Below are 27,598 nucleotides of genomic sequence, written 5' to 3'. Positions count from 1 at the left end.
GTATTTATCCTTTTGTGTCTGACTTATTTCACTTAGTATAATGTCTTTAAGGTTCACACACGTTGTAGCATGTGTCAGAATTTCCTTCCTTGTTTTTTTAAAATATTTATTTATTTGGCTGTGCTGGATCTTCGCTGCGGCATGTGGGATCTTTAGTTGTGGCATGCGGGATCTAGTTCCCTGACCAGGGATCAAACCCTGGCGCCCGGCATTGGGAGTGCCGATGGAGTCAACTGCTGGACCACCAGGGAAGTCCCAGAATTTCCTTCCTTTTTAAGGGTGAATAAATATTCCTTTGTATGTATATGTTGCATGTTGTTTATGAATTCATCCCATGATGGACATTTGGGTTGCTTCCACATTGTGGCTCTTGTAGATAAATGCTGCTATGAACGTGGGTGTACAAATATCTGTTCCAGACCCTGCTTTTCCTTCTTCTAAGTATGTAACCGGAACTGGAATTGCTGGATCATTATTTTTCCCTTCTTAATTAGCAAGTTTCTTGTGGAATGATACGTTGAGACTATGTAACTATGCTATTACTCCTCACACTTTCACCCACTAGCATCCTTCAATTCCTACCTGAATCAATTATTAATCTAACGGTTGCCAGATGGTAATTTTCTTTCCTTCGTTCCTTCTACATTTATTAGTTGGCATTCTACTGTAGGGAAGAAATTTCCCTTCTCCCCTATTGATTTACGAATTTGGAAGCATTTTATTCAACCCTTACACCACAGACATCTTAACGCTCTGAGCAATTCTTTTCCATGGGACTCCCAAGAGTGCAAGTTTGGGGAAGTGAGGGAACTTTCTGTATTTCCTTGTCACCATTAGGAAAGCCGAGCGTGCAGCCCGACTTCCCCAGATCCAGGGGCGCACTTTCCTGCCCACGCATGTTTAAAGTGGAAACCCTCTCTGGGACAGGGCTCTGAGGAACCGCCTGGGCCGCCCCGCCCCGCGAGAACTACATTTCCCAGAGTGCTTCGAGGGCTTGCGTCATCAGCGAGCGCGGCTTTTTGCTCGCTGGTTTTGGAGGGCCCGCTGTGGCGGCGGCAACATGGCGGACGTGTTAAGTGTCGGCGTGAACCTGGAAGCCTTTGCCCAGGCCATCAGTGCCATCCAGGCGCTGCGCTCCAGCGTGAGCAGGGTGTTCGACTGCCTGAAGGATGGCATGCGGAACAAGGAGACGCTGGAGGGCCGGGAGAAGGCCTTCATTGCGCACTTCCAGGACAACTTGCATTCGGTCAACCGGGACCTCAAGTAGGTACCGGCTGAAGGGGCCGGGGACCTCCCACCCTGTCCCGACCCCGCGCGAGTCTCCATAGTCAGGGGCTGCTGTCCATTTTCCTTGCTCTCTTGCTCCCCCTCCCTCCTCTCCAAGCCTCTCCCTGCCCCTCAGGGCCACCTCGTTCTCCACCCCCGCTTTCTCGTCTCCCTTCTCTTGGCCTCCAGGTCCTGGCTGTCTCCCGCCGCCCTGGACCTCCTCAGTGGTCCTTCCATTTCTCACTGGGGGACGTGCTCTTCCCAGGAACTTCCACTCCTCATCTCAGCTCGGCAGTCTCACGTGTGGGCCCTGTTGGCCCCACCATGTCTGATAAAATAGTACCAAACAGGACCTGCTCAGCGCTGCCCCAAAGCCAAGTGCACTCCATCTGACTGGCCCCAGGTTTTCGTCCCTGAACCTGGAATTCATCAGTTCCACTCTAACCCACCCCCAAACACGACAAAATAGGCTTTGATCTTTCTTCCCCTACCCCTTCCGAAACCACCTGATAGTACTTTCACTCCCACTCTCACTGGTCCTGTTAAGTTTCTGCCTCTAGAGAGACCTAATCTCGGCCTTAACCAGCTTAATCACTTCTGCTTACACCTCCCCCTGCCCCCCAACAAATATTAATTTGTGGTCTTTTAGGGTTAAGGATTGTATATTTCTTTCTTACAAGTCACCTTCTTCTACTTTATAAGTGAAATTAAGTGAGAGGATGTTTGTAAAATGCCTGGCACATAGTAGGCACTTTTTAATTGGTTAGGTCCTGGACTTGACTTCCCCTGCTTATGAGAGTCAGTCCTTTCCAGGAGGGTTAGAATTGCAGGATTTTTTGCCTTTTACCTCTCAGAACTGACCTTATCAGGGGAAGGCATTGGGTGAGCTAGTCATCCTATAATTTCTGGAGTGGCTGGGTTTTTTTTTTTTTTCCTTCTCAACTTGGTCTCCTTAGTAACCAGATGGAAGGAGGAGGTAGGATGGAAGAGGAGGTGGTGACCAAATGATGGGAGCCTCTTTTTATTTATTTATTTATTTATTTTCCTCTAAGTAGTTGCCATTCTTGTTTTGGGGGAAAGCCAGGAAATCACACACCCCTCCTCAACTCCCACACCCACTTGCTGTTCTCTGGTGCAGTGCCAGTTAATACCTTCCCTGCTTGAGGGGATGCGCTGGTGGTTCTTTCCTCTCTTCCGTCTCCTCTTTGATTGGCTTCCCTTGGTAATATACAGGATGTTGTAACCCTTCACCATTGTAGAAAGTTTAAGAATGTTGACATCACCCCTTTGCCTTCTTAAATCTTTAGACAGCAATACCAAGAAGAAGGTGGCTGAAGATTCCAGAATGAGCGTGGCATGAGAAGCTGTTCCTACAAAGCCTTTGTTGACACTTTGAGACTGGCCCCTCAGACTGGCGTGCTTCTGGAATGTGCTTTTGCTGTTGGCTCCCTTTCCCAAGCTGCTCTAGAGGTTTTTTTTTTGCTAGACTGAAGCATGTTTCTTTGACACAGCCCCTCGGTGGTGTCTTCCCATTCCGTTTATTTTATCTCTTCTTTGTTTTGTTAAGTTTTACCATCTGTGAAGCACCACGTACGAATCTATCTCTGTGTGAATGGTAAATAATCATCATTTATTCAGGTACTTGCTGTTCTGCCAAAGGTACTGATCTGTACGTGGGTCTGAAAACTGTTAGTGAGAAGCAGTGTTATGTTGCATTTCAAAATTCCAGAAAGTCTCTTCTCCCACCACACCCCCTCAGAGAATGATTCGAGTTGTTCAAGGCTGATTTTAGGAAGCTTATTGATTTCATCGCTCTTAACTCTTGTTCTCCTTTAGCACGGCGCCAGAGAGCTCAGTTGCAAAACAAGATCAGCCCCCAGGTAGGGGTTGTCTCAAGTGGCCCTAGTCTTCTTAACCTTTCAGAAAGTATTTCTTCTTAAGGGACTTTTGATGGGCAGTTTGAAGAACAACGGTTGACCAATGTGGTTGGCTTAGCCCTGGAGTTTCAGTGGACTCGGGTTTATTTGCTGTATCTGTTTACTTTTCAGTGAGCTGGAACGTCTGAGCAACTTGGTCGGCAAGCCTTCTGAGAACCATCCTCTCCATAACAGTGGGCTGTTGAGTCTGGATCCCGTGCAGGACAAAACCCCTCTCTACAGTCAGCTCCTTCAGGCATATAAATGGTCAAACAAGGTAAGGGGGACGTGTCAGACATGGAGCTAAAACAGGAAAAAACAAGTTTTCTTACATTTCATAAAGGCAGATAGTGAGGGTTTTTCTTTCCTTGTTTGTTCTTGATTCAGCATCGGGTTACAGAGTTGGAAGTTTCAGACTTTCCCTGTGAGAGATTATGTAGTCCTTTGAAGTCTTTGAGGATTGTTCAGAGTCAGGTGCGTTTAACCAGGCTGCTGGGTGTAGGGAGCAGCTTTTCTGAACCCCATGAAATCACATGCAGAATGTTGTGGGTGTGTGTGTGTGTTTTTCTGGGGAGGACTTCCTAGCTTTCATCAGATTCTCAGAGGGGTCCCTGACCCCCAGAAGGTGAAGGACTGCTGGTCTAAGTGTGCAGCCACTCACATGGTTTATGTTGCTTGGCCTGTCCTCCCCATTGTTGATGGAAGAACATCACTAGAGTACTGTTTGGTAGATTACTGGCTCTCTCTCCCCGCCCCCCGCACCGTGCCGCGTGGCCTGCGAGATCTTAGTTCCCCAACTAGGGATCGAACCCAAGCGCGGAGTCTTAACCACTGGACCGCCAGAGAAGTCCCCATCTCTCTTTTTTTTTCTTCATCTTTTTTTTTTTTAATTGAAGTATAGTTGATTTACAATATCGTGTTAGTTTCGGGTGTACAGCACAGCGATTCAGTGATATGTATATGTGTGTGTGTGTGTGTATTCTTCTTCAGATTCTCTCCCTTATATGTTATTACAAACTATTGAGTATAGTTCCCTGTGCTATAAAATAGATAAACAGCAGTAGGTCCTTGCTGGTTATTTATTTTATACATAGTAGTGTGTATACTATGTATAAAATAAATAACCTCCTAATACTCTCTTTTCTCTAATTATTCTACACCCGTCTGAGGGAGATTGTTCTAAACACTCTCCCTAGAATTTGCTATTCATGGTTTCCTGCAGTAGGCAGGCCCGTGGCGTAGACCTTAGGACAGCTGTAGAAGGAAAACTAAGCTGTAGTGTAAAAATAGCAGGAACAATTAGGCTCATAAGCCTGGAAACAGTTAGTTTGTTTACTAACAAGTTCCTCTTGTTTGGGTGCTGTGGGTTATTGTGTTTTGTTTTTTTGCTGCTGAGAGAAAGCTAGAATATATGTTTGGAACATTTGGGGAAGCTTTTCTCATTAGACTGCTACCTCCCTGGAGATAGTTGTTCTTACAGTTACGGATTGTGAACTGCTCTGCCCCCTCCAGTTGTCCGTCATCCTTTTCCTCTTTCCTGTGGTTCTTTTCCCTCTCAGGTCTTAAGTGACAGGTGAGCCTTGACAGTGTTTCCAGCGTGTAGAATTTTTCCTTTGAATTTGTCTGTAGGAGTATTTAACATTCTTTGGTTTGCAGTGGAACCCTGGCAGCTGAATCTGAGACTCAGGGAGAAACGATTTATTGTGTGGCACTTCAAGAAGGAGCTTGAACCTGGGATATGTGCATTTAACCTATAAGGCTTGTCCTCCAAGCTCTGGGCTGCTGTTGACAGAGACCCACTTCAGTCTTGAGGATCAGGGTGCCCAGGTGGTATGGGGATCTGTCACTCTCCTGCCCTGTCTACGCCTGCTTCCCAGTGTTGGCCCGATATCTCCCAGTGGTGGAAAAGACACACTGGCAGCTGTAGGTTTGCATGGTCCTTCTACCAGGTGATCTCCAGGTGTCCACACCAGACCCTAAAAACGGATTCTGAAAAGAAAACAAAACAAAACAAAAAAACGGATTCTGACCCTGTTTGGTAGGTGGCCCCTACCTACCCAGACAGCTCATTGAGTTCAGGGGGTGGGATTCTCTGACTGCCCCGTGCAGATCAGCTGAAGCACAGGAATTGGGGCTGCTTGGAATTAGATAGAGGCAGGAGAGGACACAGGGCAGACAAGAAATTAGAGATGTCTGTTGCAGTTGCCAGGGCCAGCCATGAGACTGTTCTGGCCCTACGCAGATAGCCCTGCCCTCTCAGGCTGTTCTGTTTGAGCTTCCTTATTTCCCCAGGGGCACACTTGGACATCTTAATGTGAGTTTCCCTGGTGATTGGGTGGGATCTGATCTGTAGGTGACTTATTTCTGGTTGGACTCCTGGTGGAAAGTCTTGCTTTTTGGTGTTTGGACGTGGAAGCTGTGTTCATGTATCATGTGGGTAATGTTCTTGGAATAGGCTTGAGGGATGGAGACTTTTCAATGGTGGGAAGATTTAGGCTGATCTCGAAACCATGAGTGCGTGGGACTCCAGTGGAAGCGACTGGTTTTAACTTGAAGTGATGACTCTTAACTTTTGAATGAAGGTAGTTTTAATTGTTTGCTGAATTTATTAGAGTATTAAAATAGAAGACCCTGTCCCTGCCCCCCACCCTTGCCCTCAGGTGGAAAAGAGGATGTGTTAAGGAAAACAAATATCATGTATGTGGAAATTCTTGTCCTGGAGCTGCTAGAGGTTAAAACTAGATGTAGAAATGTATCACAGATTTTAAGTCCCATATGAGCAGTGTGAGTGGCGTAGGGGTTTCAGTCACTTCCTGGCATGGTGCATGCCTCTAAAGTACCTGCTCTTTCACCAGCTTCCGAGTGCCCCAGCAGAGAGGGGATTTTGGAGTCTTATACCATTAATTGGCAAAATAAAGAGAATGATTAAGAGAAGTTTAGCTTATCCCCTTATTTTATAGCCAAGCAGACCAAGGCCAAGTGAACCAACCTGCTCATGGCTTCATAGCTAGACTAGAATTTGCCTTTCCTGACGTAGGTCAGTGTTCTTTCCTCTAAAACTTGATGCTGTAATCAGGTTTGGCTTAAGGTTTTGACTATAGCAAACATTTTTCCCCCTTTAACCTTCATCGCAGGAGCAATTCATATATTATATTTTATTCATGAACCGGTATCACATTTTACTCATTCTTAGTGGTTTACTGAAGGATGGAGATGGCAAATACATGGGACGCGGCCCTCAAACTGTCACTCTTGTCCAGGGCAGACATCACTGACCACCCTCTGTATTCTTTCCTGCTAAGGCCACCTCTGGGCTCACAACTCTGTTCTGGGGCTAGGCAGCCCCTGCCAATTATTCGAAGGTGGGCTACAGAGGAAACATGTTTTTTATTTCTGTTATGGTAGACAATGTCCTATTTGACTATTGCTTATTTATACCTTCCCTTACTCTAGAAGGGATTTAAGATCTATTATACGAATACTGTACTTCAAACCTTGAAAGAAAAGAGGAAAACAAGGGTAAGGATGCCTTATGTACATTTCTTTAATAAACTCAAGAAGTAGCCCCAAGAAATAAGCCAGTATTCTAATTTCCAGCTGGGGATATGGAAGCAGCAATGATATGTGTTTATCATGCCTCTCTTAGAAATGAAAAGAGCTTTTTAATTGCAAAAGCTTTCATCATTCTTCATTTTACCCTCGAAGAGTTTAAACTGGAAAGTGCATTAATATGTTAGGTGAAGTTTAGGGTAACTTGCCAATGTCAGCTTTCTGCACTGTTGGCTAAGAATTGAAGGAAGTGTGGGAAAGGCTTTGATACCACCCATTATGTGATGAACTTTCTATTTTATGTGCCATTGGCCATAGAGAAGTCTCATTCACGCTTACTGACTAATTATTTTCTTTAGGGGATTTTGTAATTTTTGTAAAGTCAGTCAGAATATTAATTACATGGTAGTTGGCATAATTGTTAGGATAACACATTTAAAAATTAACCTAAAAAAATAAAAATTAATCTAATCTGATGAAATGATGTCAAATTGCTGGGAGCAGCACTTTTCCCATGCTGAATTGGGGAAAGAATTTAGCTTTCAACTCTTGTGCACCTATAGATTATTGTTCTGTAGAGAGATGACAAGCTCTCGACGACGGCAAAAAATAATTGGCGTCAACGCGGTTCTTGCTGTAAGATAGTGAATGTGAACATAATGAGGAAAGAAAATCACTTAAATGCCCCCCAAAACCTTAATCATCATGACTTGGGATCAGGCACTGTTCTGGATTGTTCTTATTATTATTGCTTATTACGTTCAGATATGCTGAGAATTAGGCTGAACTATTCTGAAGGCCCCTTTCCGAAGGTTTCCAGTGTCCTGTCTCCAGGCTTTGATTTCCGGCTTTGACTTTCTTCATTTGTTTGTGGCAGGAGCCTGCTTGTGTATTTGCCTGAAAAGGGGGCGAAGACTTCAGCCTTTTCCTGGTGATGTCTCAAGCAGCAAAGACCCCAGAAGTGTCACTTTCTCCCGGGGTTGGGAAATGGGCCCTGAGGAAGGGGCTGGCGCTGCCTTTTCTTTGTTTTTGCATGCTTAATTTTTCACTTTTATTAGAGAAAGAGCAAATTTCAATTCCAAGGGTATTCAGTTGGAAAGTCTGAAGACATTTCCTCCACTCTACCCTCCCGAGCTGTTCTTATCAGAACCTAGTTACTCAGTGGCTTTAAGTTGCTATAACATTCATGTCCCTCACATCCAGCCTTGAAGGTGCTCTTGACGTTTTGGCATCATGGAGCTAACGGGTAGGATTGGTTAAAACTGCAGCACGGAGCCTTTTCCCTTAGGGGCCCCGTCCTCTTTTAGGTCCCTGAGGAGAGGGACTGTGTCTCTCTCGTTCCCAGGGGGGAGTCCCCAGCGCCTAGCAGGGCTCCTGGTATTCAGTGCACATTCAATTAAAATTCACTGAATGAATGAAGGAGTAAGTAAAAAGGGTTTTCTGTTGAATTTTTAATTTACAACCCCTTTTGTGGTTTGCTTGCTTGTATTTTTGATGAAGTGCCCTCAGGACATTTCCATTTTGGGCCATTACTGAGAAATCTAGTTGTGCTACTTGTAGATGAGAGAAAATTCTGAGGTCCTGTGATGGAGGCCAGGGCCAGATCCCAGACGGGTAATTTGGAAGGAAAGGTGAGGTCAGTTGGTGAACTGATGATAAGCTCTTTGAGGGCTGAGGTTGGAAGTTTCATCTGTGTTACCTGTCATCTGGTGTTCCCTTCCTGAGAGAGCCGGGTTGACAGCCGGTGCTCAGGAGGGGATGGGACTTGGTAGAAGTCGTCCGGAGTTGACTGAGTCAGGCTAATTTGAGCGAGAGCACCTGATGTCAGGTGTTCTGCGGCAGCGGTTGTTTTGGCAGAAATGCGAAAACTGGGAAGAGGCGAGTCAACTCCATCAGCCTCTTAGATCCTTATCCCACTTGGTGTGTTATCAATAACTAATTTCTGTTCCTAGTGTTTTCCTTATCACCACACCCACCCCCGACTCACTCAGGGAATACGGATTCATTCAGAACATAATGAGGAAAGAAAATCACTTAAATGCCCCCCAAAACCTTAAGCATCATGACTTTGGATCAGGCACTGTTCTGGATTGTTATTATTAGCAGAGGTGCCAGGTACCATTCTTACAGGTGTTCTTACACCTAAATCTAACCTTCCTGGCTCCCTGCACTCAGCATGAACTTACCAGCAGAGTGAGTTTGACTGCAGTAGTGACTGCCCTGGTTGGCCTTGAACCCTGCGCCCTTCTCCTCCCTCCCCACCCAAAGCCCTGATACTGTGCGAGCCATTATGAAAAGAACAAAGAGTAACACAACCAAATAGGAAAAAGAACCGAACAAAACCAATCTCCGGGGTTTCTAGATACTGTTGGATTCAGAAGTAAAGGAAGGTACAGTCAGAAACGTCAAGGCTTAACTGTAAGTTCTGGAGTTAGGCTGCCTGAGATATGATCCAGCTCTGCACTTAACGCTGTGCCTTGAACACGTGAAAAACTTGTTTAAAGCATTCGTTTCCTCGTCTGTAAAATGGGGGTAATACAAGTATTTGTATCATAGTGTTATAGGGAATATTAAATGAAATAATGCGTATGAAGTGCCTTAGGACAACTCACATGTCATACGTGTGTATAAATGGTAGTTACAATTCCCGGCACACTAAGCGTATGTGTGTGTTTGTTTACAGAGTGGCAGTATTGCTCAGTGGTTAAGAGCATAGGCTTCAGAGCTAGACCACTTTGGTTCACATCCCAGCTCTGCTACCTGACAACGATGAAGCTTCCCTCTCTGTGCCTCAGTTTTCTATTCTTTAAAATGGGGACGATAGTTGTACCCACCACAGAAAAATACGTTGAGACTAAATGAGGTAATATAAGTACAGCACTTACCTGGCACAGAGCAAATACTCTCTAGGGGCTGGTATTATTATCTTAACAGAGTGGCGAGGACAGACTTCCAGGCAGTGTGGGCCTGTCTTCCAGTGACTTCCGCTGTATCACACAGCCTCCCAAGCTTGACTTTAGTATATTCTTCTGAAATTCTACAAATTAGATTCTTTTAGGTAATCAGCACCTTTTCCCCCTGAGGAAGCCTGGGCATAGATATCAACAATTCACACATTAGTATGAATTAGTGGGAGGGGGCTCTTTCCTCATAAAATCTGGAGGTTTGGGAGTTTGGTGAGGAAGATAGCTAACCTTTTGGTAACCTTTTGATACGGAGCCAGGGGTTTGGATGGGATGTGGGACTTGAGGGATGGTGAAGACAGGGTGAGGGGCCTGGGAAGAAATGAGGAATGCGGGGATGGCAGAGAAGTTGGTGAGAAGGGCTATGTCTTGCCCAGAGCAGACCATCTGTGCAAACTGAGGAGGAATCCTCTCACTTTGGCACTTGATAAGGCCTTGCCCCCAGAGCTCAGAGTTCCCATTGGTCTGTAGTCCTCTTACCTGGTGGGGAAAACATCATAGGCGAGTCTGGGATTTCTAGCGTTGTTTCTTTAGGAAAATGTTTGCACACACGGGCCCGTGTAAAAATAAACACTTGGATCATATCCGTTTTGTAAATTGGGTGCTCATTACAGGCAGGGCTCTGGAATCGGACTCTGTTGGGTTTGACTCCCCGGCTTTGTGAGTTGGGGTGAGTTCCATACCTTCCCTCTTTCTCAGCCTCCTCATCAGTCAAAAGTAGATAATAACACTTCTGCCTTATAGGGCTGTTGTGAGGACTGATGAGTGTAATACACCTGAGGTACCCAGAGCAGTGCCCAGTGTGTAGTGAGCGTGCAATGGTGTTAGTGCTTCTTCTTACTCCTTTTAATACTATTGGTCAAGCTTTATCGAGGCAGCGGTAGTCATGAGAACACTGGACAGAGGTCTCGAGAGGCTGGGATTTGGTTTTGGCTGTCTGCTATCCAGCTGTGTGCGCTTGTGCCCGTGGCTTTGCTCCTCTGGGTTCTAGCTTCCTTGTTGGTAGAATGAAGAGCTGGACTGAAGATCTCTCGAGTCCCTTTTGGCTGTCACTTGGGAAGGAGCAGTGGAATCATTCATGCATTTCCGTGGTTTTGGAAATGAAAGTGTAACCCGGGGAGTAGAGGAGAGGAATTCTTGTCCAGTAACGTTTCTTAAGCACAACTGTTGTGTCCGCTACAGAACATCTCAGAACAGACCAGGACAGAGCAGCAACCCTAGAGGCCCTTAGGGGAAGATTACCTTTCAGAGGTTCTCTAGACAGCAGTAGCCTCCCGTAACACACCGAGTGTAAGCCGTCATGAAAATCACCTGATGCCCCCATAGTTCTAAGTGGGTTCCACCCCAAGGCTTTGGCCTAATTCCATATCTTTATGTTCTACTTATTAGTTGTGGTTTCTGAAAATTGTCACTTTGTTGTGGCCTGGAGTCAGATGTGTGATTCCCTCCTTCTTTTTCTGTAAAGGAGCAGGAGCTCTGTTGAGAAGCTGCCCTGGGCAGGCTGCGGAGCCTGCTGGCTGTGTGTCACACGTGCCCTGCAGGAGTCACTCTGTCCGGGGCTGGGGGTGAGGGTAACTCAGCCTGAGTCCCTCTTTGGCTGTCTTATAGTAGCCTTTTCTGGGCTGATTGGGTTTGTGTGGTTTGCCCAAAGCTTTGTGTAGATTGCAACCAGAGCCTGAAAAGGGCACTTTCTCTTCTCTTCCAGGAATGTTTAGTAGACGGGAAATTGTCCCATATCATTTTTGTTCCTGGTAAGTTGCACATTGACGGTGGGGAAGGAGGTGTATCATTACAAGTGCAGAAAGAATCTGATGTTACGCCTCCCCCTTTGCTTGTCTTCTTATCTTCATGGCGGGTGTGAGCTGGGAAAGAGCTGAGAGATAACTAGTGCTTCTCTCCTGTGGTCTGCGCCTGCTCTGGGCCAGCCCATGTCTTTTGCCACTTCACTTGCCAGCCGTACACGGATGACACCGCACTACAGCCAGCCTAGAAGCTCGCCTGAGATCCTGACCCCTGTGTCAGAGTGCCCGCTGGACATCTGCACTGGGGACTCACGGGCTTCTCGGGCAGAAGGAGCCCAGAGCTGAAACCCTGCCCCCGCCCCCAGACCTGCTCCTCGTGGTGGGGTGCCCGGACCCTCACACCTGCTGGCCAAGATCTACTGATGCCGCCTCTCCAAAACCTCTTAGTCTTTCCTCTCCCCCTTGACTGCCGCTGTCTGAGCCCAGGCCCCCCTTATCGCTTGGGGCGGTGCTACTGCCTCCCCTCTGGCTCCCTGCCCCTTCCCACCCACTGCAGCCATCTTCCGCTCGGCAGTTCCCAGGGACCTGGACAAAGAAGACACCTGATTGGTTGCTCCTCAGTGGTTGCCTCCATCTCCCTTAGGCTTAATTCCAGCTCCCGGCTGGCATTGGGAGGCATTTTAGTTATCGCACCCAGGGGCCTGAGTCCAGAAGCAGACAGACCTTTGGCCAGACTTCTTAGCCTCAGTTTCCTCATCTGCAAAATGGCACGAACAGTCCTGCGTCTTAGGGTGGCTGTGAGGATTACGTGAATACTCCCTTGAGTATGCAGCACAGATCCTGGCAGATGACCTGTTTACCATTAGCAGTCCGGGTTCAGGGCCTCGCGGTCTGGCACCAGCTCCCTGCTCTAGCCCCCACCCTTCCTTCCTTCCTTCCTTTCTTTCTGGGGGAAAAAAAACCCCTAAATTTTTTATTGTGGAAAGTTTCAAATTACACAAAAGTAAGAGAATTATCTCATGAGCCATTGTCTACTCAGAATATTTTGCCACTCTTATGTCATTGATTTCCACATCCCCCTACTCTCTTTCTTGGGGGTCAGGGGTGAGGGCTGGAGTATTTGAAAGCAGTTCCCGACATCATGTCATTTCAGCATGAATCCTTCAGCGTTCAGCTTCCTTTCTTCCCACTTTCCCTGCTCTTATTTTTGCCAGTTCTCGTCTGCAAAATGCATTGCGGTTCCCCAGGATCTTCGGATCTCAGGGTCTTTGGACACGCTCTTCTTCCTTCTCCCTCCTTTCTTTGGAAAAGTCTTAGTCATTTAGGTCTTAGACTTTCTCTGGGAAGTCTTCTGAGATGTACCCAGATTAGGTGCCCCTGCGTTTACACCTGTGACAGCTTTTATCCTCCTCTGCCTGTTTGTTATCCCCACAAGGGTAAGCCTTGTCCTGTGTTAGGACTTAGACTTTGGGTGTTATCTAACACCTTTGAGCCTCAGCCTGCTGGACTAGAAAATGGGCATAATACCAATCGCATCGGATTGGTCTGAATGTCTAATTAGAAACTGTATATGAAGTTTCAGGTTCAGGGTAGGATGTATAGTGGCCTTTAGTAAATAGTTGTTATTGCTAGTAGCTATTTCTAAGTACATTGAAGCCTCTAAATCTCTTCCTCTTTCCTTTTTAGATGATCGGTTTGAGTTTTTTCCCTTCTGAGTCTGCTGCTATTTACTTGCCCTTGACTTTCTGCAGCTTTGTGTTTTTGTTGGTTGTGGGGGAACTGAAAGGGAGGAGGTGTGGAAGGGAGCGCAGAGAGGCTTTATCCCTTTTCTGGTGGCCATGCCCTAATCTTAAGGACCTCTGTGCCGTCAGCATTCGCCTTCTTTTGCAACAGCCACGTGTTTGTTTGGGAGGCTCCAGCAGCCTCTCAGGAGCTGCTTGCGGCGCTCCCTGGGCCGGGGCCCTGCTCGGCCTGCTGCTTTTCCTCGCTGACTTGACCAAGTGACCGAAACTCCCAAGACCCTCACTCCCCCCGGGGACAGTATACTCATCTAGTAGGTTCTGGCAAGTCAGTAGCTTGTTGCACCGTCAAACTTGCCTCAACCCTGTGGATTGGAGGCTCTTTCTGAAATCTCTAGCTTCGTTTGTGGCTGCTCCGCTAGACGCAGCCCGGTTCCTCTGGGAGGAGCCCAGAGATTAAAGCGCTGCTGCAGAGAAGCCTCCAGAATGACCAGGCGGAGCTGGTCTGGTCTGTGTTTCCCCACAGGCTTTCAGCAGCTGCACTGATGGCACTGCCGCAGCTGCTCGCCCTCCGGGTCCGTCCCCTCTCCTCGAGGGTTGGGGCTCTGGTGTCACTTTGAAGGCCTCCCGTCAGGGACACAGTAGACACCCGTAATTGAGCCCCCCCAACCCCTCCCCATATTTCCAAACAGACTCCAGGCGCTGTGCCTCCTCTGGCCAAGTGTTAGATCTCAAGGGGACCTCCACGATCAGGTGGGGCAGCGCCCCTCCTTTTATAGAGAGAGTGACTTGTCCAAGGGCCACACCGCCAGCCCTCTAACTGGGACCCGCAGTGTTCGGTAGCCTGAAAAGGGAGTGTCATCCGGATGTCCAGGCAAGCAGAGAGGTTTCTCTCACTGTTGAAGCCCATTAAAATATCACTATTTACCTGTGGTTTTGTGTCTGCTGATGCCCCTGTCAGTGAAGCAGCAGCAGTGGTCAGTCCACATGCCGTATCAGAGGGGACCACGGGGGTGGGTGTGACCCGTTGACAGCTGCAGTCTGTGCACAGACCAACACTGCGCGGGGCCCAGCCCAGGCATGGATGTGGCTCAGGGCAATTGCCTTGACCTCCGTGAGCAGAGCAGCCCCAGGCCCCGCAGATTCAGAGAGGCAGGTACCCTCATCTGCTTTAAGCTCCAATGTGATAAGTATGGTATGGGAAGTTGGGATCTTAGCAACTAACTGACATATTTGCTGGGCATGTCATGAAAAGAAAGGTACTGCCTTGGAGCCTCTTATCCCCTTCCTGGCGTGGGTGGGGACTCCAGGGATGACTGTGTAAAGATAAGCCCCCTGCCCACTTTTGCCCTTTTTAACAGGAATTGTACTTAGTCCTCCAGTGGGTTCATGGGATGCCAGTTGCTCTTATTTTTTCCCCGTTTGGATGTTTCTGTGTGTTTTAGGGTTAGAGGGTTACATCGTACCATCATGATTTTCAGTCAGTAGGCTTCTCGAATTATCGATCACTTATTAGTAGTTGCTGCCACTGAGCATTTGGGCTCGGCGCTCTTCTGATGACCATACACAGTAGATTTGGAAGGGAGAGAATCTGCAGGTTTTGAGTGTGTGCATGCATTCATATGTGGGAAAGTGGTTGCACTTGGTATAAAATGCTCAATCATATTAATTTCCAAACTGCTTTTGAGTAGTGTGCTGTTTGCTAGGAAATATCTAATCCATCTATTGAACACGTGTTTACTGGGCATCTACTATGTTGCAGGCACTGTTCTAGACACAGTGAATGAAACTGATCAGTTCCCATCTTCCTGGAACTTAGCATATATCCAGTTCGCTAACTTGATCAACATGCCCAAAGCACATGATTTTAATAATAATTCTTGACTCCACTATTGGTCTTTTTTCCCCCTTAATCAGTGGCCTTTCTATGCCTCAGTTTACCTGTCTTTACTGTCAGAAAGGAACATAACTGATAGGGCGCTGGGTGACTTAATTGACACCTGCAACTTATCTAGAACAGGGCCTGAACATAAAGGAAATTTTGTCTTGCACTCCTGAGATCTTAAATATCATCCTGTTTTTATAGTTTGGTGCATTTTAATTCTGTCTTGTGCTTAACGCAAATGCAAATTTATTGCTGTAATATACAGTTTTCTGGTTTGTTTGCCCTTGGCATGTCACCAGTTTGCCCATATTCTGCTGTAGCCTAAGGTTGTGCTTGTTTTTTCTTTTCTTTTCTTTTTTAATAAATTTATTTATTTTTATTTTTTATTTATTTTTGGCTGCGTTGGGTCTTCGTTGCTGCACACAGGCTTTCTCTAGTTGTGGCGAGCGGGGGCTACTCTTCGTTGCGGTGCATGGGCTTCTCATTGCGGTGGCCTCTCTTGTTGCGGAGCACGGGCTCTAGGCGCATGGGCTTCAGTAGTTGCAGCACACGGGCTCAGTAGTTGTGGCTCGTGGGCTCTAGAGCGCAGGCTCTGTAGTTGTGGTGCACGGGCTTAGTTGCTCTGTGGCATGTAGGATCTTCCCAGACCGGGGCTCAAACCCGTGTCCCCTGCATTGGCAGGCGGATTCTTAACCCCTGCATCACCAGGGAAGTCCCAGGTTGTGCTTGTTTTAAGGGTTTTTCATTGATTTTAAGAGGACACTAAATATATATCTTATATTTGTGTCCAAAGGCAAAAAAAACAGAGTACTGACTTTGTTGCCACCGTTGACATGAGACCTGACCTGTTTCTGTCCTAAAAGGACTCTCCATGTGTTTTTTTTGATATGGATTAGTGACTACAAAGGGTGCTACACATTTGTTATTCTCTCTTATTTGTCAATGGGTCTGTTTATTTTCATTTTTATTTTTTTTGGCCTCACCATGGGGCTTGCTTGATTTTAATTCCCCGACCAGGGATTGAACCCGGGCCCTGGCGGTGAAAGTGCCGAGTCCTAACCACTGGACCGCCAGGGAATTCCCAGCGAAGGGGTCTGTTTAAATTTCATTTAAATACCTGGAGCCCTGAAGGCTGATTTTGCCTGTGGGTGAGATTGGCCCTGTGCACTGACTTCAGTGTCTTACCAGGGGCGAGCTGGGGCCTGCTGCCTGTACTGTGTCCTCTCCTGTTGCCTGACCACTAGCTCGCTATTTAAAATCACACTTGATAATTCAATATGTTTCCCAGAGAATGAGTTGATTCAAAATCCTACATCATCCATGGTGTTTGTGATGAGAATTTGAACCACCCGGGTTTTAAGATAAAATGAATTCTCGACCTCTGTTTCTTAGTGAGCAGAAAATAATGAGGCAGCCGTTGAAGAGTTTTGTTTAGTGATCAGGTGGAATTGTATTTTCTTTCCTGTGGAAATCACTGCGATGGTTTCCGTATGTTATATAGTTCCTCTCCAAATTTCGTCCTCTTCACCTGAAAAATGCGTGTGAAGACACTTATTTTTCTGGGCAGGTAATGCTCTTAGCGCGGGGCCAGCACAGAGGAAGCCCTTGGTGGGTACGCGTTTCCTTTCAGCGCTGCAAGTTCCCGTCCGCCATGCCCTCTTCCCCATAACACTTAATTTGAGCCAGTGGAGGCGTTGCTGGTTAACTAGATTACCATCAGCTTGGTTTGGTGGGTAGCAGAGGTGCTATCTAAATGCCTTTAAAATGTTCCGCGAAACCTCAGAGGATTAGAGGCCAACGCTCTCCTATCCTTGTTTTTCCCAGTCTAAAACAGAGCAGTCCGTGTTCATTTTAATTGCTTGGATGAGCTCAAACATTGAGATTTTAATGCATTTTCACAGTAGCTCAGAGAGCGTCACCACATTATCCTGCTGGCAGTTCATTGGAATCCTCGGCCAAAATGCCGTGCTTGGGGACCTCAGCTTATAGAACCGGAGTGTGGTAATTTCCTAGTAAGATGTCTTGTGGGGAATGTTGCCTTTCCTGTTGAGATGTCCTCTGAATTGTGAAGTGTTGTCCTTCTCAGTCACAAAGTGATGGGCACGTATGGCTTTTGAGGAAGGTTTTCAGAGCTTTTGGTTCGCAGAGGGTGGAGTTGCTTTATTCTGATGAGTCACAAGATGGGAAAGGGCTCTCGTAAGCCTCCAGTTTGTTGTTGATCCTAAAGGCACATTGACAATATCTGCACCCCGGTGGGGTCTGGAGGGCAGTTCCCAACGACTGTACCTCCACCTTCTACTCCCACTCATCAGATAAGGCCAGCCTCGTAGGGAGTTGGGGACTTGGGAGCTGATGGCCAGGGGAGTGCTGGAAACACCGGCTCTGGGGTGGGTTAAGGACAACCAGCAAAATCAATCAGGCAGCATCCCTGCCTCCTGGATTTCACTCCCTCTGCACATCAGCTGCACTGGACCCTTACACCTCCAGCACTGGGGTCGAACCATGGCTTCTAGTGCTTGGCGTGCGCTTAGTAAGTGTTTGTTGCTAAATGGATGAGCGAATACTCCCACCCTCCTTCAGGGTGTCTTCTCTCATAGCCAGGACATTTGCAGAAGCCTCCTAACTGGCCTCCCTGTCTCACCACCTCCTGTCTCTCCCCACATAGCATCAGTGATCTTTAAATGTGCAAGTTTGATCTCACAAGTCTCCTGCTTAAAATATGGTGATGATTTCTTCTTGTGCTCAGGATGAAGACAGACTCTGTAATGTAGCTGGTAACGGTCTGGCTCACATGGTACCCCAGCTCCGTACTCAACCTGCATGCCCTCCTGCCCTCCTGCTGTTGACGTGGCCTATTTGAACAGGCCCCACCCCTCTTTTTGTTTGGCTAATATTCTCTCACTTTATTTTTCCATATTTGTTTATGGTCACATACTCGGGAGAGTCTTTTCCAACTCCCCCAGTCAGGGTGAGGTAACCCCCCTGTATTCCCGCAGCCCCCCTTGCCCACATCGTGGCGTGATTCGCGATGGGCTGTAAGTACCGGTAGCTGGGGCAGGGGACAGGGGACAGGGGCGCTGCCCGCCTGTTCACCAGGCTGTTTCCAGTGTCTAGCGAGGCCCAACAGAAGAAGTCAAGCCAACAAAACACTTTCAGTTAACCAAGTAGCTTCCTTGTCTTTGAAGTCAATATTAAAATTCCAGTGACGTGTTTTTGAGGGGGAAGGTGGGGTTGTAGGGTTCCAGGTCCCACTTTTCTTGATGTTTGGGTAGGAGGTGACTCTTAGCCGCTCTATTTCCTCGGTGCACAGCTGCTGAGATGTCTTTATTTGGTTTGTGCATTCCACTCACGGCCTGACTTACTGAAGGATAATGCATATTAAGTTTGTTTTGTTTTTTTTTTTAACTAGTTTGGGGATACAAACAGAAGGCAGATTATCTTATTTTGAGGCAGATATGAAAAGGGCAAAGAAAGGAGACAGTGAACGTTACAGAAGTGTCTTATACTGTATTTCAGTACTTCATTTTTTTATTTTTTGGCTGTGCTGCGCGGCTTGCAGGATCTTAGTTCTCCAACTAGGGATCGAACCCGGGCCCTCGGCAGGGGAAGTGTGGAGTCCTAACCACTTGGCAACCGGGGAAGTCCCTGTTTCAGCACTTTACAGTTTCTAAAGTGTGTAAGCGTTCATCATCTCATCCAGCCGGAGAGGCTGTGTAGCGTGGCATTAAAAGCAGGAGCTCTGGGACCAGATTGCCTGCCTGGGTTCAAGTCCTGCTTCTTCTCTTTACTACTTGTGACCTTGGGCAACTTACTCCTGTTCTCTGATCTGTAAAATGAGGTTGATGACAGTATCTCCCTCAGGGCTGTTGTGAAGATCAAAAGCTTAGTATATGCGAGGGGCTCAGAAGAGGGCTGGTATGTGTTAGTTACCATCGTTATTGTCACTGTCACCATCGTCATCATCATAACTCTGCCTCTTAGCCTTATTTTACTGAAGAGGGAGCTCAGATTCCTAAAAGTTAAGAGACCTGCCCCAGGCCAGCGGGTTGTAAACGGCCGGGAAGAGGCAGGGATCATCTGACTTCAGATCCTTTTGTTCTCTAGTGTGCCTTTGCTGTCTCAATGGCACAGAGGCAGGGCAACTGCTTTCTGTTTGGAGAACATGGTGGTGTCTTTATAACGAGGGCGTTGTTAGAAAATGGCTCTTCTTTTAGGTAAAATCTTTGGATAGAAACTTCCAAAAGTTTACTAACTGTCTGTGAGATCTGTGACCCCGAGCATTTTTATAAGTCACAAAGGTCATTGTCTGTAATCTCATTTTAAATATATATGTGGGCTGGCAAAGGAGAATTTCTTATGTGAATTGTAATTCCCTAATTTAACTATATTATGTCATATTTTCAGGGTTTTGTTGTTGTTGTTGTCATCTTTAAATTTGAGTCGCTAAAACATAACTTAGCTCCCCAAAGCTTCAGGACCGTAGAAATGATCTCTGATCTTGGTCATCACAACAGTACTCATGCATTCCTACGGCTTCTGCTGGCATGTGGCCGAGATGTCATAGAAATAATTTAAGCATTTGATTGGAGGGGGCATTGAATTATATTATATATATTCTGTGCCTGTCGGTTGTCCACTCCCTCCCACCCTGACTGCTGCTTGCCTGTTTTTGTTTGATAAAATATATGTCATCAAAAAGTAGCTCACAAAAGGAAAGAGTCCTTAATTTGGGGTCTGCGGTCAGACTTCTGTTGGGTCATGAATGTATGTAGGTCCATTTTTCAGGAGAATAATCCTCAGCTTTCATCAAGATCCTTTCAGGGGTCTGTGGCCCCCACAAGCTCAAGAACCACTGCCACAGAGAAAGAAGTATTGGTTTTTTCTTTTTCTTTTAAATTTGCATACAAAGCATTTTATTAATAAACTATTTACACCCTTCTTATAATACAACAAATTTTGTAGTGATTTAGCATGTTATACTTTATAAAAGCTTATTATAGAATATTCAGGGACTTTTCTGGTGGCTCATTGGTTAAGAATCTGCCTGCCAATGCAGGGGACACGGGTTCAATCCCAGGTCCGGGAAGATCCCACATGCCGCGGAGCAGCTAAGCCCGTGCGCCACAACTACTGAGCCTGCGCTCTGGAGTGGCGAGCCACAACTTCTGAGCCCGCATGCCACAACTACTGAAGCCCACGTGCCACAACTACTGAAGCCTGTGCACCTAGAGCCCGTGCTCCGCAGCAAGAGAAGCCACCGCAGTGAGAAGCCTGCGCACCACAACGAAGAGTAGCTCCCACTCGCCGCAACTAGAGAAAGCCCACACGCAGCAACGAAGACCGAATGCAGCCAAAAATAAATAAATAAATAAATTTATAAAAAAACAAAAAAAGTATAGAATATTCAAGCTAAAACAATATAGTTTAAAAGTCTGCCACATCAAACTTCATTTGCAACCTACTACCAGCATAAGTATAAAAAGCACAGTCTTGTAACAAACATCAAGAGGTCTAGGAGCATTGTTTTTTTGTTGTTTTTTTTTAAATTAATTAATTAATTTATTTTGGGGTGTGTTGGGTCTTCGTTTCTGTGCGAGGGCTTTCTCTAGTTGCGGCAAGTGGGGGCCACTCTTCATCGCGGTGCGCGGGCCTCTCACTGTCGCGGCCTCTCTTGTTGTGGAGCACAGGCTCCAGACGCGCAGGCTCAGTAGTTGTGGCTCATGGGCCTAGTTGCTCCGCGGCATGTGGGATCTTCCCAGACCAGGACTCGAACCCGTGTGCCCTGCATTGGCAGGCAGATTCTCAACCACTGCGCCACCAGGGAAGCCCGTTTTTTTTTAATTTTTTTAAAAAAAATGTATTTATTTAGGCTGCGCCAGGTCTTAGTTGTGGCACGAGGGATCTTCGTTGCGGCATGCGGACTCTTAGTTGCAGCATGCATGCAGGATCTAGTTTCCCGACCAGAGGTCGAACCCAGTCCCCCTTCGTTGGGAGTGCAGAGTATTACTCACTGGACCACCAGGGAAGTCCCCAGGAGTATTGTTATTTTTATGTGCACAACCTCACCTCCAGCTCTAACTGCGGTGGGCTGGACAGACCCTCCCGAAGCCAAGCCCTAGAACCTTGGGGGGCAGGGCTGCAGGAGTGTGCTGTGAACCAGGCGCCTTCAGTCTTTTTAGGCTTGGCTCACTTTGTGATTTGAGGACTTCTTCCCAGAGTCCAGGTTCGGCCTCCATCCCTCACGGCTTTACCCATTCCTTGTCCCTCCTTCCCGTGGTCCCTCTCCTCCTGCCTGTGCTTTCTTTCCTAAAGTATCTTTCAGTGTTGCAGAAAGAGTCTTGTATCAGTCCTTTGTAGATGAGGGGTGACTGTATCATCTGGAGCTACTTGTGGGGTGACAGGACACAAAGGCAAAACTCTTGCATGCCTTCTTCTGAAAGAAAATAGGAGATGTTTGAGACAGTTTGTTTGAAAGTTGAATTTGGAAGCTGAGTAATGGAGTGTGATGGGTGGAGAGTGTAAAGGGTTTCCTGCAGAGAAGCTCAGAAAGGGTGACACTCTGATGCAGGTTCCAGAGAGACGTGACCATTGAATGGGACTGTGCAGGGGTCCCAGTCGGAGGGCAGCAACAGATGCTGTCCGTGTGTCCTTGTTCTCCCACCAACTGCAAAGAAAGATGTTTATCAGTTGGCTTGATGGGTATAGATGGAGCTGACAGCCGAAAAGATCAAGGTGGTGTTTTACCACTTTTCTGTCAACTCTTCTCCCTTGTTCCTTTGACCCAGCTTCTTTGGGCTGTGTCTGTCTGCCGGTGGCCATGGGTTTGTGTTTCTGCCAGATTGTGTGTCGCTGCTACTTCACCTCATAGCAGGGACCCGCTTACTAATTTTACCATGAATCTCTACACATGGGATCATGTTCATGCAAATCAATTATTCTTTTACAAAGAAATGGAAACAGTTTTCGTTCCTTTGTTAATGTTTTTTCTACCTTGAACATCCTCTCCTCCCCTGACAGTGCAGCTATGTATCTAGATTGATCCCAGGCTCTGTGGTTTGTTCACTGGGTGACCTTGGGCAGGTCCCTTGGTCCTTGAGTCTCAGTTTCCACATCTTTTAAATGGGAATCATAATAGTTCTTACCTCCTTGGGTTACCAGCATTAAGTAAAGACCTTCGCCCAGGGCTCAATAAATGTTAGTTCTTAGGAGTATGCTAATGAAGTAGATTAGCATTGATCCTAATATATTGATAATAACCTGACTTCCAAGTGAGGGGGTCGGGTGAGAGAAAGAGAGCGTTCCGGTCACACCTCTTGGCAGACAAGAGATCTGGCTTGAGCTGGGCTTCAGGCAAGGCGTATTAATGGCTGCTTCCCCTTGATCTTTGCTTTCCCGAGGATTTATTTCCAACCATGGTGTGTAAATGGCTGTGGGCGTTCAGGCTGTAATGGATCTTGTGTTTAAGGCTTCCACTGTTACAGCTCAGCGGAGCCCTCCCTCCGCCCGCCCCTCTGATTGCCACCTTGGCTCCCCTGCTTGGGAGTGTGACTGGCTCTCTTCTGCCCCCGTCACCTGCCAGCTCCGATTTGGGGGCTGTGAAACGCAGCCCTGGTGCTGCTGGCAGGTTGGCCTTAGGAGAAGCCAGATGCTGGAGCTTGCCAGCACAATTTGTACTTTGATTAATTTATTTAATCTAACTATCTTGTATCAACCTGTGAGGATAATTATGCACAAATTACTGTTTAAACTTGAAGCTTGTCTCCCTTGAACCGAGCCCCATGCTGGTCTGTAAGCTCTTCACTGAAGTCACTCTGAGGGTGATTCTTTCCCCTCCTACCCTCCCTGAGATACAAGCCTCTCTCCAAAGTGAACACTCTAGTTAGAAGCTTTTAAGAAAGGAAAAACACTTGTTTGGCTTCTGATCCCAGAGGTCTTGTTTGACTTGTGGAGAACTGTTCTCTCGGATCCTTGCATGGGAGTTACATTTCATTTCTCTCTGATGTAGTGAGGACATCTAGCCACTACTGTTGCTTCATCCTTTCAGATAAAGCGGAATTTCCAGAATGCGGCTAGAGTTTGTGGGTTTGTTAGTCCTTTTCAGGGTTGGGAAGGTAGTGTGAATTGTGAGGGGTGGCGCCTTCACCAAATAGCTTCTGTTTTATTGACTGTGAGATGCCGTTGATTGTAAGACACATCATTACGTTATGTACCACCGAGAAAGAGCGCTGCCAAAGAGAATTTTCAGATGCATCTTGATGTCAAAAGGTTTTAGAGTAAGTGAAATATGGTATATTGATAATGGAACTGGTTACAAAATCCTTAACTTTTGATGCATTTTCACTGAAGTTGTAGAGATGTGGATTTGGAGGGCCCAGACATTTTTGTCAGTGTCCTTTACATGACCTTCCAGTTGCTTAAAAAAAAAAGTAATGCACTTTGCCTCTCTGTGCAGTAGGAAGAGGGGACCGGAATCCTTATAATGCATATTGTATCATGCTTTTTATGTATGACTTTTGAATGATCTCATATGATCAACATATTTCATTCAGCCTGATATTAAGATTTTACTTTTAAGCTGGTGACTAAGTCTCATAAAATTCTTAATGTTAAAAAAATAGGATTGTCACTTTTCATATTTTTTCCCTTGAGCACAGAATATTCCATTGTATTTGTTGCCTCACTGGAAGCCATAGTGGTGACAACTTCATCCTTGTTGTCAAGGAGGGGCTGAGAAAGTGGAGGGGGACATCGATTATTCAGCATCTTGAAGAAAGATAAACTTGGTTTTCTGCCTTCAAGGGGCTTATGAGTCCTAAACTCAGGGAGTCTTTTCGCTTTGATGAGTAATGTTAAGGACCACCTGCTAGAAAATCCCAGATATATGCAGAATTTTCTAGTCACTGGCTAATTTAATATCTGAGAAATTGAAATTTTGGCTTCCCATTGGCTTTGCCACGTGCTTATATTTATCCTAGAGAAAATGAAGTTTACTGAGGTCCCACCTAAGTTATCCCTGATTATTTCAGGCAGAAGGAAACTGGCTACAAACGCAGGAGAATATTTAAGTGCCCAGCTCTGTGTTCCCTCTTTAAGGCACACCTAGCACTCCTGGAGAAATTGCTCACAGCAGAGCACAGCCCAGAGTCCCATCCGTGATCGCATTTGGACCTCCCAGAGACTTGCAGAACAGGCCAGTTGAACATGGTGGTCCCTGCTTGCTTGCTGGTGCAAAGGCAGGTCCCTTGCCTGAACCCTGAAATGGCCGAGCCCGGGGCTCTTTCCGTGATCCCACCCCCCCCCTCTCCCCTTAGAGGTGGATGAGACCCAAACAAGCCCCAGCACTTTAAATAATCCTGCTTAATGGGGTTGGCTGAGGATTACCTCACGTGACGCAGGCTAATGTTTACTTTTACCTTTTCTAGGCTTATCTGGTTTCAAGGAAAATAAGCAAAAGGGGGGCATTTATTGGGTGTTTTATGGGACCAGCAGGCAGGAAATGGAGCCGGGGCTTCCAGGGGGGTGGCACTGAGAACCGGAAAGATGTCAGGAACCAGAGCAGTGCCTCTGCCTGTCTCGGCACCCTAGGCCTCACGGTCCCTTGTCCCTGGCTCATTGTGCGTCTCCATCAGGCTTTTCCGTCTGCAGATGGGTGCACTCGGTCGAGCAAGACAGCTTCATGGCCTTGGCGTTTACATCACCTCAGTTGATGTGAGCAGTAGGGGCTGGACGAAGAACCTTGCAGTTCCACTTTCCACGAGGGAATCTGGAGTCAGCTGTCTGTTCTGGTCCAATGAACGTGCCCATGGAGTTGGGGCGGGCAGTTCTTAGCGGAAGGAGTCATGCTGAGCCAGTCGGAAGCTTCCTCTGCACGTCATGAGTCCTCGGGGACCATGGCTGTACCTTCCTCTCTTACTCTGAAAGTCAGAAAGTTGCTTTTCTGAAACGGCTCAAGCCTGCTTGGAAGTTGGTGATGTTTTCACCCAGCAGTTCTCATGTAATCGCTGGGGTGGGGGATGGGTCGCCGTCTGATTATTGACCAGGGCGTCCACTGATGCGGCTGAGGTCTGCCCCTCCTTTTCCTTGTCATGACGGCCCCAACCAGGAGTCCGTTCAGATGTAGCAAGATTAATCTTTATTTCTCACGGGAGCAGTGTGTGTTGTAGGACTAATAATGAGCTGTAAAAACTGCCATTATTTGTCCTACTTAATGAAGTTACTTAATGAAGGCATAAAATAGACAATATGCCATAATTACCGTGGTGGAAATGGGAGCGGATGTTATGTCAGTTATGTTTGAGGGTAAAACTGCAAAGCTAGGTGCACAGAATATGACACGATGATTGAGCACTTGGGCTCTGTCTGATGCCAGCTTCAAGCTCTGCCCCTCTGCCAAGTCCTTCCTGGGTGTCCTGGGGGTGAGCGACGAGCCCCTCCACGCTTCCTCATCTGCGAAGGGGGCCTAACCGTGACAGCTTCCCCACTGGGGTGTGTGCGGCTTCTGTGAATTCGTATGCCTACAGCACTTACAGTGGTGCCTGGCATACAGTAAGGGCTCAATAAATAGCTCCTTTTCTCAGCAGGACTACTCGTTACAATTGCGTCGTGATGGAGGCTTGACTAAAAGGAGACTTTTGTGCTCTCTGTGGATTTAGTGGTCCTGGCTGCCCCATTGACCCAGTGAATGGGTGGATGATGAGGAGTCCTCCCTCCACTGGTGTCATATTCGTCCCCATGCCTTCCCCTTCCTAGCGTTCTGTCTTGGAGGCAGCTTAGCGGTGCTGTGAGTGGGCGGAAGGCATCTTAGCAGCAGGTTTCATTTGTGGTTTGGAGTCCGAGTTGACCCACATCTAAATCCTTGTTGGTTTAATCGTCTTTGCTGTCCTGTTTGGTCTTGTAAATATTAATTTTGTCTGGTTGTACATGTGGTTTTCAGTGGTCCCAAGGTTAATTACTGTATTTTGTTTATAAAGTTCTCATAGAAGGTGAGGCACATTGTGGAGGACTTACAAAAAGCTCAGTCCTGGTTTAGGCCCACAGACTTGCAATCAAACTTGATGAGCATTAGTGAAAAAATAATCTCTAGTTCTTTATAGATTTGGCTCACGACCTTTCTGCCGGAGTCTTCTGTTTCAGGAAGTATTTGGAACATAGCTCTTTTGTGTCTTTTCTTCTTTGTTGACGGAAGTGAGGAGTACCTGATCTTGTCTCTTGAGAATGCTCGGGACAGCCCCAGCACGATCCTTTAGGACATGTTTCTGGAGGGCCTTGTGTGCTGGACCCTGCGGGGCCCTGGAGAAGACCAGGTCCCGCCTTCGCAAGGCTTCCGGTGCGGTGAGAGGTGAGCAGGACACATCCGCGGGGTACAGAGCAGAGGGCCATGACCACACCAGGAAGGCTCAGAGGGCCTCTGAGGGTCTTTTAGAGGAGACGACCCTGGTCAGTACACCCTGAAGAAGACTGGGAGCGGGGGGGTGGCGGGCAGTGTTGACCTGCCCCTGAAAGATGTCTGTGCTTTTGACAGGCAGACCTGGAGGGTGGGGGAGAAAATGGGAAGAACAGTCCAGGTGGAAAGGGCAGTGTGAGCAAATGTTAAAAAAAACAAACAAAAAATTAAGGTGCTAAAAAACTAGGTTTCTGAACTTGCCAATCTGAAAAAATGAGATTCCCATACCACCTTCTTCTTCCCATATCATTTTTACTTTTGATTACTTGATACCTTTTAAATAGATTAACTTTTTTCCTTAATATATTTTCTTCGAAAAGGAAACTTTCTGACTTCTTTAATGATTAATTATGTACAGGTTTTCTAATAGACATTGTAATGCAGAGCTACTAATGTGAAAAACAGTGTTCATCTGGGGACAGCCCAAGGCTCAGCTGGTAGACACCATCTTACACACTTTGGTGAACTCTGTATTCTGCTAATGAGACTCGACTGGTTTGCCTGGAACATAACGCACACAAGAACAGTAGGAGAAGCAGAGCAGTAACATCGGGATTGTGGCACCAGAGTTTCAAACTTGCGTTCTAGAACCTGGCTTTCTGGGTTCATAGCCTGCTTCTGCCATTTCCTGGCTGTGTGACTTCTGCCATGTTGCTTAATGTCTCTGTGCCTCAGTTTTTGCATGTAAATTGGGGTAATAGTGTCCTCCTCATTGAGTTATTGTGAGGATTGAGATAATATCTATAGATTACTCCCTGTAGGGTTTGGCATGTAGTAAGCACTCACTAGAGTGTCCGTGTCCGTGTGTTTAAGAAAGAAGCATTTTCCTCTAACCAACCTGCCTATTTCCCCCACTTCCCCGCAAGCCCCTGTCTGTATTCAGATCTTTGGTGCTTAGTGTAAAGAAATTAGCACCTCCCGCCCTATTACTTTCTTTTCCTTACTGTGTTTTTCTTTATAGCCTAGCTAACAGGTTTCTGAGCCACCTTTCCGTGGAATTATTAAGGGGCCGATTCATAAAGAACAGGACGGAGCAGTAATTCCGCTTGACCTGGAGTGTGGTGTGGAGAATCTCACTGCTCCTCAGCTTGACTG

General features: G+C 46.8%; 1 protein-coding gene across 3 annotated transcripts in view; it reads left to right on the top strand.

Moving 5' to 3' along the window:
- The first annotated feature begins 1,017 nt into the window (after positions 1-1,017).
- MED27 (mediator complex subunit 27) overlaps positions 1,018-27,598 on the top strand; it is a 204,398-nt gene continuing 177,817 nt past the window's right edge. For all 3 annotated transcript variants that reach the window (XM_082400827.1, XM_082400828.1, XM_082400829.1), the window contains exons 1-2: positions 1,018-1,263; positions 3,315-3,459. In XM_082400827.1, the coding sequence (XP_082256953.1) occupies positions 1,061-1,263; positions 3,315-3,459 (348 nt within the window). In that variant the 5' untranslated portion in view covers positions 1,018-1,060. The remainder of the gene's footprint in view (positions 1,264-3,314; positions 3,460-27,598) is intronic.

Source organism: Balaenoptera borealis, assembly GCF_965194805.1.
Source record: "Balaenoptera borealis genome assembly, chromosome: 8".
NCBI lineage: Eukaryota > Metazoa > Chordata > Mammalia > Artiodactyla > Balaenopteridae > Balaenoptera > Balaenoptera borealis.
This window is presented reverse-complemented; position numbering and strand designations above follow the sequence as displayed.